Raw genomic sequence first — 13,396 nt, 5'->3', positions numbered from 1 at the left:
TCTTACCAAAGGAAATAGAACATTACAGATAAAGTCAAAATGCCCTTCATCTACCACTTCAGCTCCATTTCTCCGCATACCTCTTCTATACAGAGTGTAGCCTTCCATTCTGTATTTTATACTAAAATAAACATGCACAGTTTGATTATTAATATCATATTTGATTGTTGTATTTAAGAAACTGGTTCTTTTTTCTTCCAACAGAGGAGGATGTGGCCTTGCAGGTGCGAACTTGCTTCATGAACCAGAAAAGCCTAATAAGAGTTGCAAATATTCCTTAATACTCATATTTTTAGTATAAGATCTTTTAAGATGCTGATATAAAAGGGCAGTGGCACAGCAAAAAATGGGGCTGTTTCTGTGTATAAGCAGGATTCTACCAATGTTGAAGATGTCACTGGTAACCTTGAACCCCATTAGGGAACTGAGAAGCCAGAAAAAGTCAACATATACTAGGCCCACCTCCCCTCTGTATAGTCAACTCATTTCCATGATACCTATGTCTCTAGCTAGATAAATCGGGAACTTATCGAAGTTTAGGAGCACATATCAAGTCTCTGCTGGATAATCCATAATCCATCTGAAATTATGCCATAGGTGTCAGAAGAGGGACAGGCAATGAAGAGCTCACCATCTTGGTCAAATTTTGTCAGAGATCAGAAATGTCAAAGTAGAAGACAATAAGTAAAAACACACCTGAAACATAAGAATCTTTGTGACAAAGTTCAGTCAAGAAGGATTCATTCCCCAACTGTTCTTCTGCCTCCAACCATTTGGACCTGACATAAATAAAAGATGGCTCACAGCATAACTCCTGGAATCTTCTATTTGACCCAAAACAGTGGCTAGGACTAAGGATCTCCAAAGGGAGTTAAAACCCCAAAAGATGGAAACATCTGAAGTTTGAGCCAAAGCCTACAGATCGCAAAGAACAGTCCCCCAATTAGGTAACATGGCATAGGGCAGGCACCCAGGACCCAAGGAACTCCAGGTGGAAAAAGCAGGCAGCAGCTTTCCAGAGACAAATGAGAGCTGCTGAGGTTTTGGAGGTAAGAGGAAATGGGAATGGAACCGAGAAATGCTTCAGTACTTGCTAAGCCAGTTCTCAGGTAAAAGCAATGACAATATGCTTTTGCACACAAGTGAATTCAAATGTATACTAAATGTGTTACATGTGGGAAGAGATAAAGATAAGAAAGCTGACTTCATCAACCCTCACTAAAAAAAGTGACCAATGAGGGGAGTAGTCTTAAGTTCACTAAAACTCTGTTTTAAAATATGTGTACGGGGCGCCTGGGTGGCTTAGTGTTTTGAGTGTCTGCCTTCAGCTCAGGGCATGATCTCAGGGTCCTAGGATCAAGTCCTGCATCAGGCTCCCCGCAGGGAACCTGCTTCTCCCTCTATGTCTCTGCCTCTGTGTGTCTCTCATGAATAAAATCTTTTAAAAATAAAATAAAATATGTGTATAAGAGTCATATCTTGGAACTCTAGAATTTGTTCAGGTTAACTATACTCCACCAAAAGTGACATTCAGAGGCTCCAGTCCCAGAACTAATGTTCTACTTGGAACACACACCCTCTGTGCAGAAAATTTTAAAGGCTTAATTTATATAGGAAATTTGCATTGATAGGCATACCCCCAAAAAAGTTTTTTTGGACTTGTGTTTAAAGCAATGATAGCACGGTGCCTGGGTGCGGCTAAGGGGCTTATATGTTTGAGCTGAGCATCACAGAATCTGAAAACTGCTAAGTTTCCTCTTTTTCAAGAGGCTGCACAATCCCTCCATAAAACTAATTTAAATGGCCTCAAGACAATACAACCCAAGTATTGGAGAGCTGGCCTCTGCTTTGTTCCAGACAATGCTGTTTAGAGGAAGATAACCATCCTAAACCAGATGGGATAAAGGAAAGAGGCTGGCAGTGCTCCCAGCTTCTGAATACAACTGATCAGTCCTCCCACCCTGCCCCACCCCATCCCTGGTTTGAGACAAGTTAGAACCTTGGCTTAAATCTTGGTTTCTTAACTTTCTAAGCCAAAAACCATTCCCTCCACCCCAACACAGACGTTCCTGATAGCAAAAGATAAAAAATGGGGGTGACTGGGTTGCTCAGTCAGTTAACCATCTGCCTTCAGCTCAGGTCACAATCACAGGGTCCTGGGATCAAGCCCCAAGTCAGGCTCCCTGCTCAGTAGAGAATCTCCTTCTCTCCCTCCCTCTACCCCCACTCATGCTCCCTCTCTCTCTCAAATAAAATATTGTTAAAAGATATACATACATACACACACACACACACACACACACACACACACACACAATGCAACAGGTTAAGAGATGGTATGTGGATAACAGCACAGAAAAGAATAACTGAATAAAAGAAAAACAGCAGGTGGTCCAGATTTGGAAATAGGAGAGAAGGGTGGACATGGAAATGACTGTGAAATCAATACTGGCACAGTGGAGCAGCCCAAGGTCTGTGACCCTGCCCGTAGGTGCAGCTATGCAGGTTCCACAGAAACACAATCAGGAGCCCTGACCTAGACCCCCCACCCAGGGAAATTAAGCCCCCACCTCCCTCATACCAGGGGAGTGCCTAGCACCCAACTCTGCACAGCCTGAGTCAGCAGAACTGAAGATGACAGATAACAAATGAGAATGTACTCAAAAATCCAAGCCCCTGAAAGTGCTGGAGAGACAAACATATTCCCCAAGGGGACAAAGGGCAGCTCAAAGCGTCTTAGCTTCCTCCGCCCCCAAGGTCACCTCATGGAAATGAGTCCAAGGAAACCAGTGACCCTCTTGCCTAACTACAGATGCTGCCTCGGCAAACACAGTGGAGGCCTTGGCACCACCACTCCCACCTGCCATGCCAACAGGTAATCTGTGAAATCAGAGAAATTCCCGGAGCAGGAAGTCCAACGTCTAGTCAGCCCACTTTGATTTTTGACAAAAACCACCCTTCACTGGAAGATCCCAAGGTTCCAAACCATGGCTACCTTGAAAAAAATACTGTGACTGAATTTCTTCTGTAACGCTGTACTATTACAACAGCAGTCAAAGCTCCGAGTACAGGTGGACTTGTTTTGATCTATATAATAATCTGTATATTTACATTAAACCTTTAAATCACTGTAACTTAGTAAATTCTCAGTGTTTGTTTTAAGTAACAAAAACTCTCTGGAAATAGGTCAAAAAAGGTCTAAAATAGGTACCAATTTTTAAAATTGGGATATCTAAAGGTGACAAAAAAATTAACTTTCAGCTAAATTATAGCCCTAATCTATTGGTGTTTTCCATTAAATGGTTCTTGTGGAACCTAGATAATAGTGTGAGAGGTTTATAGTCTTGTAAAACATGATAGTACTTCAACTTTTAAAGTTTGAACAGTTTTCTGATGGGTCTCCACGTTAATTTTTACTTTCTGATGCTTCTAATTAACTTTTTTTTTTTTTTTTTTTTTAAGATTTGGGCCAAGTCAATTCAGGGACAATAAATCTCCCTATTCGAAGGCCTTTAAAGAACAAAAGCTTGACCCTAAACGAACACTGATTCCTAAAATAATAAAAAGAATTAAAAGATTTGCACATGCTTTAAAAATTATATTTGTATTTTTCTCCAAGATACAAGGCTTCCTAGTCTTACAACTATTTTGTGAGGCTCATGCGGTAGGCAGCTCCTGAAACAGGTCCTGACCATCCCCACTTCCTTCCAGCCTGTATTTGACTCCCTCCCTTTGTGAGGAAGCTAGATCTAGTGACTTATTTTGGACACATAGAGGCTGGTAAAAGTGACGGATGTCACTTCACTTCCAAAATTAGGTTACAAAAGACTGACTTTTGTCTTGCTCAAGCTCTCTTCTGCCCTCTCGATTGCTCGCTCTGATGGAGCCAGCTACCATGTTTTGATAGTGGGACTCATATGACAAGGAAGCCAGGGCAGCTGCTAACCAACAGTTTCCTAGGAACTGAGTCCCTCACTCACTCCAACAGCCTGTGAGGAGCTGAATCCTCTCAAAAACATGTGAGTGAGGCTGGAAGCAGAGCCTTTCCATTCCAGCTGAGTTGATGGCAGCCCCAGCCAACACCCTGTTTGCAGCCTGTTGAGAGACCCAAGCCAGAGAACCCAGCTGTGTGCCCCACCCAGGTTCCTGACTCAAAAAAAAAAAAAAAAAAAAAAAACGGTGAGGGAAGAAAGCCACTAAGTTCGGGTATATAACTTGTTACAGAGCAATAGATAACTAACATAGTTCCCTAAGAATGATATTGAGATTTATTTTTCTTTTCACAAAGTTGGTACCCAAGAAACACTAACAGGTGAATTCATGTGGATGCAGCACTTAGAGGCCAATTCCAAGATGCCTAAGAAAAAAAGCAGCAGTGGCATCAACTTTTAGGCTATACTCTAAGTATACACCATAACAGTGACAAAATTATTTTTAATCAGATCAATAAGTTCTCATGCTCAAATCACCCTTAAAAAATCAAAGAGATAAGCAGTCATAAACTCATGCTGTTCAAAGTATCTTTCTCTTTCTATCCTAACATTATCACCTATCCCTGTTTTACTCTGTTCTCTTCCAGCATCCCAATAAAACTCAGATTCTGATGTCTCCACAAAAAGGAACCACAGATCTTTAAAATAAAAAAATAACTGACTGCATGTTTGGGACAGAAAAACCTAGAGGTGAGCCTGAGGATCCTTGCCACAAAAAAAAAAAAAAAAAAATAAGGACATTCTCAAAGACATCTGAAAGTACTTAAGAAGGATCTGGTTTGAAGAGGCTCCTTTGACACTAACCCACGATCATAAGAGCATCAAAATCAAAAGTCATAATTACAGTCAATTAGAGCAAGTCCAGACCATCCAATGCCACTCATTCCTGATGATCAAATATCAAGCACTCTTTAAAAGGTTCTCACTGACATGAATCAATTAATTCATGCTTAGTTCCGAAGAGACAAATGCATGACTCTGAAAGAATGAATACATAACGCCCCACCATGAGATTTGGGGAGGACAAGAAAACTGGCTTTGTGATCTCATGATCAGTTTCAGAACCACTTGGATTAAAAAAAAAAAAAAAAAAAAGGAATAAAGCAAAATTCAGGTGATCTGAGAGGAAACGTGCTCCTGAGAGTTCTAGGAAGCTGGAGGTGGGAATGTGGGGGGATAGCGTAGCTTCATCCTCTGGAACAGGGGTTTCAGAAAAGTTTGAAGTTAGTAAACATCTTTTGAAGCGCAGCATATGGCCTACCAGTGTGCAGTTCTCCTGGGTGTGGATGGCAGCCCCCAATACAGGCAGAAAAAACACAGGTATGAAGTTGTTTTCTCACTCTTGCAGCTGTTCACCCCGTTAGAAAACTAAAGGAGCAAAAACACATTGCATCTGCTCCTGATACAGAGAAGTGTCGACTCTTCTGTTAAATTTCTACATCCTTGGCTTAAGAGAAAGAAAAATGAATGAATGGTCTATTCCCCCCCCCCCCCGCTGCCACCAATCCATACCCTACCAAAATACTCCACGTACTAGCTATTCACATCTTCAATTTTAATAAAATTAGCACCCGAAAAAAGCTGTTTCCATATTCACTACTCAACAATGAACAAAACCATCTAATTGCTCAGATCCTTGTCAAAACTTGATAGTCTAAAACTTTTTCGTTTTTGCCAAACTGATGAAAGGAAAGACATGTTAGCTTGTTGATTTAATTCAATCTAAAGAGTCTAAAAGAGAAGAAAAAACAAAAACAAAAATAATGCCTTGCAAATAAGTCATGCAGAAAAACTATTTAAGAGACTGGCAAGGAGTAAGTAATAGTAATGCGTGTTTTGTGCCAGGCACCTAGCTTGACAATGCACAGAAGTTACTGTTGGCTCTTGCAGCAGTGAGGGAAGCATTGGTGTGCCCACTTTACAGATGCAGAAATAAAAGTTCAGAATAGCAAAGTAACAATTTATCGAGTTCATATCCAGGGAGCCAGGATTTGTAGAGTTGTACAACCATCACCTTCTTCCAGTTTTTAAATCTTTCCATCACTCCAACATATTCTCCTGTGCCCGCTTGCTATAAATCCTTGTTTGCACCACCAGCCCCAGGCAGCCACTGATCTTCTTTCTGTGTCTATAGATTTGTCTTTTCTGAATATTTCATGTAATACCTAGTCTTTTGCATCTTTTCTGAATATTTCATATAATACCTATCTTCTGCCTAGTATGTTTTTTGAGGCTCATCAATGTTGTAACATATATCAATAGTTCATTCTGCTTTATTGCTAGTAGCATTCCATTAGATGGATTCTCAGGTGATGGATATCTCACTTATTCCCAGTTTTGGGGTCTTCTCTGAGTTACACTGCTATGAACGTTCACGTATGTATCTTTGTGTAGATGCACGTTTTCATTTTGTGGGATACATTCCTAGAAGTGGACTTGCTGGGTCCTATAGTACGTGTACGTTTAACTTTCTAAGGAAACTGCCAAACTGACATCACCATTTTTTACTCCCTCCAGCATCAAATAAAAAATGTAAGCTGAATATTCAAGAAATTGAAAAGACTTCAGAGCTGTTCCCCTCATGCACCAGTGGCTGTGTGCGTGTGTGTCATTCTTCAGCAGCCTGACTCCAGTGTGAAAAAAAAATTAAGTCTGTAACACTGTGGATTTCAATTTATTAGTTACTTCAGTTTATTAGTTACCCACCAGTCTGGTAGTGAGTCTGGGAAGGCATCTTTTTTTTTTTTAATTTTTTTATGATAGTCACAGAGAGAGAGAGAGAGAGAGAGAGAGGCAGAGACACAGGCAGAGGGAGAAGCAGGCCCCATGCACCAGGAGCCCGATGTGGGACTCGATCCCGGGTCTCCAGGATCGCGCCCTGGGCCAAAGGCAGGCGCCAAACCGCTCCGCCACCCAGGGATCCCTGGGAAGGCATCTAAGGAGCTCTTGCCTGTGTAGATAACTGGGGTGGGCCAAGGGAAATAACACTGACATTTGGGGATTTTTTTCATCATACCGCCCTTTTGACACATTTTCCCAATTTCCCAAAATTCCCATATTTCACAGTTGACTCCTAGAAGGGACTCCAGAAGGTCCCTCAGGATATATGCCTAGGATACTCCTTGGGCCCCTATGTATCATCTTTAGAGCCTACAACTCTTCCCAATAATAAATAAATGGCATTAATAACTTCATTTCCCCATCACTCAGGCAAATAAGAGCGTCCAGCAAGACTCCATCAAATGCTAAATCCCATGACCCCAACTTGCCACCCTGGCCCAACCAGACACAACACCATCAATCACCACTGCATCTGATTGTTATGAATCTATCTTTTTAAAGCTATGATTTTCTTCCTTTCCCAAACAATTTGAATCCATTTTATAAGATTTCATGAGATACTTTGTTTTCTAATATCTACATGGTGTTGCCTTCTAGCCCCAATCCTGTAATGTGCTTGCAAATGCTATTACACTTGTCGGACATGGTTTGTTTTCAATAACCTCATAGCTTTTTTTATTTATTGGAATGCCATGGCCCTCTACATGTTTACTTATTCTTTGCTTGTTTATCAAGCACACGGAACATCTTCCACCCTCCCACTGCCCCAGGGGACCAAGCGCTGGATTTCTAAGTTAGAAAGAGATGGAAATGGAGCAGGGGACAGAGCCCAGAGGCAAGGAAGAGTGTGTGAGGGAGAGGGTAGGAGGGGAGAGGTCTTCCCAAATACTTTCCTGTTACAATGTGCAACCATCTGGGTTTTTATCAGTTCTTATTTAGAAGGTAAAATGTGCTTAAAACTAAACACTCCCTATCTGAACTCTTGAATGGCCAAATGTATCAGTGTCAGCTATTTCGTACTAAATCTCTTTCTAAAAGCAGTCGCAAGGGTGGCTGAGTAGCTGAGTAGCTCAGTCGGTCAAGAGTCTGACTTTTGATTTCAGCTCAGGTCATGATCTCAGGGTCGTGAGATGGAGACCTGAGTGCAGCCCCGCACTGGGTGTGAAACCTGCTTAAGATTCTCCTCTCCCTCTCCCACTGCCCTTCTCCTCTCTGAAAATAAATAAAATAATAGCAGTTGCAGAGAATCAACTGCACCCCCCACCCTCAACCCCAAGAAAAACTAAAAATCATCACAAAAACCCAGCCATCTAATTTTCCACTCATAACTGAGCTTAACATCAATGCCCATTTGACCTGCGTCCACACGTCAATGCCAAGGCAAATAGCAGACCAGGATCCCCTTTAGGATAAAGCACTATCGTGCACCTGCCAACGACTCACTCTGCATACGCCTTTAGTCTTCACAAAATCCAATGAGGCAGCTACAATCATCCTCACTTTACAGATGAGAACCTGCGGGCTGGAGAAGGTAAATGACTTTCCCAAGCTGGCACAGCTGGAAAGAGGCAGAGTGGGATTCACACTGAGGGCATCAGACTCTGAAGCTCTTTACTGGGTTCCTTAAGTCAGGCTGCCTCTGGAGCTAAACTCCCCAGGCCCCCATCATAGTTGCCACAGACTCTACTATCTCTTCATCATCGCCAATAAATATTTATGAAGGACCCACCGCCTACATGCCATTGCTCTTGTTTCCACAGCAACATGCTGTCAGAGAGTCATGGGAGTATCCCGTGCTTAAAGGAACGATGCTGTACTTGTCCTGTGATCATGGCTCTGAAAGGTGACAGATACACACTACCACGGATGCCGGATGCCGTCACAGCTGGCAGCCAGGAGGCTGCGAGTGTCGTGTGAGGGACCAGCACGAAGATACTCAACACAGGAGAAAGGCAGTAGGTTTTTACCCAAGAAAATGGTCTGCTTTCATCGTGAATGTGTTTGTGAGTGTTGCTGAGACGGAATCCAAGCCAGGTCTGCACATTAATTATTCTTTTATTAGGAAAGAAATCAAGCAATCCAGGAGAGAAAATAAAATCTGACTGTACTGCTAGCAGTCCCCCAGAGATAACTGGCAACGTGTATGGAGTTAAATGGCTGCATTGCTAACAATTGCTCTCTCAAGTCGATCCCCTCTACGATCCACTTTTGCTCTCCATGTACAGATGCTGAAGTGCGCTAGTAAACGGACTAGTTATCTCTTTATCTGTTGGTTTGGTTGTTTCTCCCCTACCCCATCCCAAAGGACGTTTTGCCACACTCTCAGCACGTTGATTTCAAATGCTTTTTTACTATCATTTCTCACAAACATCATCCTGGCTCATGAAACACAGAGTAGGAAGAAGGAAACTGCCTTTTGATGACAAGCTCTCGCCACTGACTTTCGGACATGGTGAGCAACATGTTACAGCAAAACATATCATCCTGTGTCCTAGATGCAAGCTTACAAATTGAAAGCGCTTGTAAGACTGGGAATTTTCAGATTAAAAGAATACAGAGAGCACACCCCTGAGTTTTAAGATGTCATTTATCCAAACTTGCCAAAAGTTTTAAATAAGATACGTTAGGGGAAATCATACTTTAAAGAAGAACCAAGATATTCTCCTATTTGTACTAGATCTGGATTCCAACAATTTCGGCATTTAGAAATAAAGTAAGATGATAAGTTCGTTTTAAAAAGTCAACATTTGCAGAATTCCTGCATCTACAAATGTAGATGTTTGTGAAGAAACCTGCAAAAAAAAAAAATTCTAATTTAAATGTTCTAAAATGTTAGCATTAAACCAAAAAAGGAGAAAATAGATATATGCAGAAAATCCCCCGTTTTACCAATGAATGAGGCGGTCTCCCACACAAGCTAATCTCACACGTTTAAGGAGAGCCCCTGGAAGAAACGCAGTCACTTGCTAAGTATATGCTGTAGTATTGAAATCTCATCCACTCTACACTTACTCCCCCCATATACCCACTCATTCTCAATCAACCTATCACACAACACTTACACCTTCATTCAAAACAACCCTCTTATAACACATATCACACACCTACCATTTTTTAATCTTCACACACACATCACTCAATAAAACACAACTTTATATCCTAACCTCACAACACCAAACCCCAATACCATCTTACACAAATCTAATACCTTCCACTCAAATCTATAACCCTATTATTCTCTTCCCATTTTTTCACTCCTTTCTCTCCTTACATCCTTATAACCTCTCTTTAAACAACCAACTCTATCCACATCCCTCTCTATAAAAAATAACTTTCGTAATTTTTCTTATTATTATTATTTTTTTTTATATTAAATTAAATTAATATTAAATTAAAACTCTTAAACACAATTTTCTTTTTTGTTGTGTGTGTGTGTTTTGGTGGCACAATTTTTGTTGGGGGGGTTTGGTTTGGTTGGGGCGGACGTGAGTACGGTTAGGGTGTGGCAGGCCGGCCAGGCCTTGGAGGAAAGTAAAAAATTTAAGTCCCAACTACCGCCCGAGTCCCCAGGGCTGGCCCCAGCCAGCATCCTCTCTGGCACACCCAATAGGGACCCTAAATGCGAACAAGAACCGCACACGGCCTCCGGCACGGTGTTGGGCCAGTCTGTCCTCTCTCACCTGCTGGCCCCACCTTTCCAGTTTCACACACCTCCAAAGAGGTGTCCTCGTCACCTAACTTCCCAGCCACAGAAGCAGGCTGTCCCCTTCTCCAAGTCCCATATCGGGTTCCCATCCCGGAATGGCGCAAGAGAGAGAGAGAGTCCACTGCCTCTCCACTGGGATGGGGCTCCAGCCGTTCCTAACCTCCAAAGCAGCCTGTCTGGCGAGGTTACACTCCCGCAGCTTGTTGGGGTTTGTGGTTTCCCTTTTTTTACACCCCCCCCCGCCCCCCGCCTCTTCTTTGCTTCTTCCTGTTGATATACGGGCACCGCTGTTCCTTAGCAATCGGACACTCATCTTTTCCTAAATCTCCCTGGTTTATCTCCGCCTGTCCCTGTGAGCCCCGCGACCTTCCCCCAGTGCGGTCACTCCGGAGGCCGCCGGCGCTAAGAAACTTCAAGGTGATTCTGAACTTGAAGCATACCTGCGCCGCCCCTTCTCTCCCTCCGCCTGCCGCCCTGCTCTTTGGGGGCTCGGGGCTGGAAGCTGCCCGCGGGGCGGGGGGGGGGGGTCAAGTGCAAGAGCCAGGGGGGTGGTGGCCTCCTGGGCGAGCCCACTCAGCATCTGGAGCACACCAGCCCCCCCCCCCCAACGCTGCTCACCTCGGTCCTGTCGTCAAACCCAAAGAGGAGTCCCCCCCACCCCAAACTTTCCGGAAGCAGAGCAGGCTCACGGGTCGAAGCCACTGCGCTTGAAGGGCCTTAACTAGCGCGTCCGTTTACTCCGGCTAAACAGCACGGGTAGGACGGAGGCAGCGCTGAGTCAGTCGTCAACGCCAACACCCCGACGGTGCCGCCAGCGGCTTGCTTCGGGGCTGGCCGAGGGGCGCGGCGTGTTTGGGGCGAAGTGTGGGGTTTCGCCGTGTCTCCCCGGGGAGAGGCGAAGGCGCCGCCCGGCAGCCCCGGCCTGCGGGCGGCCAGGGCCAGACCCCCCGGGAGCCGCGGGAGCCGCGGGGACGGATTCCGACAAGTGGGAGGCGGCGAGTGCACCGGCCGCTCGCAACAGCCGCCAAAGTTACTCCAGCCCCGGGCCGGCGCGGGAAAGTCGGGCGGGGAACTTGGCGGGCGCGGGGGGCGCGGGGGGCGCGGGGCGCGGGGGGCGCGGGGGCTCGGCTCCGGGCCTGGGGCGCGCCCCCCGCGAGCCCGCACAACTTTCTCCCCGGGGGCGCGGGGGGCCCGGGGGCGCGGCGGGGGCGCGGGGGGGGGCCCGGGGGCGCGGCGGGGGCGCGGGGGGGGCCCGGGGGCGCACTCACCTGCGGCGCTCTGAGCCCGGGCGCCGGGCAGCGGCGGCAGCTGCAGCCGCAGGAGCAGGCAGAGGGCGAGCGCGGCGGGACTCGCCATCCGGGCGGCGGCGCGGGCGGCTCAGCCCCTTCCCGCGGGGGCCGGGGCCGGGGCCGGGGCCGGGGCCGGGGCCGGGGCCGGGACTGGGGCGGGCGCGGGGCGGCCCCGCATCGCCGGCGCGGCCGCTCGCAGGGCTCGGCGGCGCTCCCGGAGCCGGCGCCGCTGCGCTCGGAGCCGAGGCGCGGCGCGAACTGAGGCGGGCGGCTGGGCGGGGGCGGGACGCGGGGGGCGGGGGCGGGGGGCGGCGTCCCCCGAGTCCTAACGCCGCCGCCGCCGCCGCCGCCGCCGCCGCCGCCGCCGCCGCCCGCCCGGGCCGCGCACACACCCTCGCGCGCACGCCCGCCCGCGCCCCGCGCACCCTGCGCCCGCCCGCCCGGCCCCCGGAGGCCCGCTCGGCCGCGCGCCCCCCCCGCGCCCCCACGCCGCGCCCCCGCGCCCCCACGCCGCGCCCCCCCCGCGCCCCCCGCACCCTGGGGTCCCGGCCGCCCCGCCCCGCCCCGCGCCGCGCAGCCAGGCACCGTCTGCCCGGCGGGGACGCAGGTACTGGAGGCCGTGGGGGGAGGCGGGGGAGAGGGAGCAGCCGCGTGAACTCGGAGTGGGGGAACAGGTGAGTGGGGGGCAGGTGGGCGAGGAGAAGCGAGGCAGCAGCCGGCTCACCTTGGGGTTGGGGGAGGGGGCCGGGGAACAGGTGATGGGGGAGGGGTCGCCTGCCCTACGCTGGGGCGCCCTACGCTGGGGCAGGCATCCGCGGGGAGGGGGGGGCTCGGGCGGGCACGCCCTGGGAGGAGAACATCATGTAAGAGTCGACACCCCCTCCCCGCGCGCGCACACACGCAGGCTCTCCGGGGAGCATCCCACCCCCTCAGCCGCCCAGGCACCCCTCCTATTCACCCACGGCCCTCCCTGTCCCGCCCCCACGCGGGAGGGGGCGAAGACCGGGCAGGAGGCGTCCCGCTCTCGCTCCCTGCCTTCCCCCTTTCCCGTTCTCGGGAGACAGAACCGTGTAGCTTTTTCCTTTTTCTTCCTGGGCTGAACAAAGACCTGGTTGAAAATGAAAGCCTAAAACCGCAGATCAGAGTCCGAGCTTGTCCCTTGCAGCTCCCAGGCTGGGACTCTCTGCTCTCCTGGGAGCCCGGATCTCAAGGAGGAGACCTGGAGCCACTTGGGCCCTGGCTGGGGGTCTGGGCTGTAAAAGCAGGGGACGGGGACAACCCAAGCAACGCTCAAGGAATTCACTTTGTGAACCCGGCCACAGCCTGCTTTCTGTTCCAGCACAGCCTTTCCCTCACCCCTTCCTTGTTGGGATTCCAAGGACTGGATTGGACAGACTGTGGGACAGAAATATGACAACTGGGGCCATGGTGTCTCACTTACCTGTGGGGAAAGCCTAGTATTATAACTGCTGTCTTATCCCCATCTTACATACCAAGAAACTGAGGCTCAGAAAGGGCAAAGACCCTGTCTAGAGAGGCAGGGGGAGGAGTGGCTGCCCCATTGGAGC

The 13,396-nt window shown here is 48.1% G+C and overlaps 1 protein-coding gene across 3 annotated transcripts in view; it reads right to left on the bottom strand.

Annotated features, from left to right (window-relative positions):
- The window catches only part of PTPRT (protein tyrosine phosphatase receptor type T), a 1,038,801-nt gene extending 1,026,891 nt beyond the window's left edge, over nt 1–11,910 (bottom strand). For all 3 annotated transcript variants that reach the window (XM_055306331.1, XM_055306315.1, XM_055306321.1), the window contains exon 1: nt 11,808–11,910. In XM_055306331.1, coding sequence (XP_055162306.1) covers nt 11,808–11,895 — 88 coding nt within the window. In that variant the 5' untranslated portion in view covers nt 11,896–11,910. The remainder of the gene's footprint in view (nt 1–11,807) is intronic.
- Nucleotides 11,911–13,396: the final 1,486 nt, after the last annotated feature.

The sequence above is a fragment of the Nyctereutes procyonoides genome, unplaced genomic scaffold, assembly GCF_905146905.1.
Source record: "Nyctereutes procyonoides isolate TBG_1078 unplaced genomic scaffold, NYPRO_anot_genome, whole genome shotgun sequence".
Lineage (NCBI taxonomy): Eukaryota > Metazoa > Chordata > Mammalia > Carnivora > Canidae > Nyctereutes > Nyctereutes procyonoides.
This window is presented reverse-complemented; position numbering and strand designations above follow the sequence as displayed.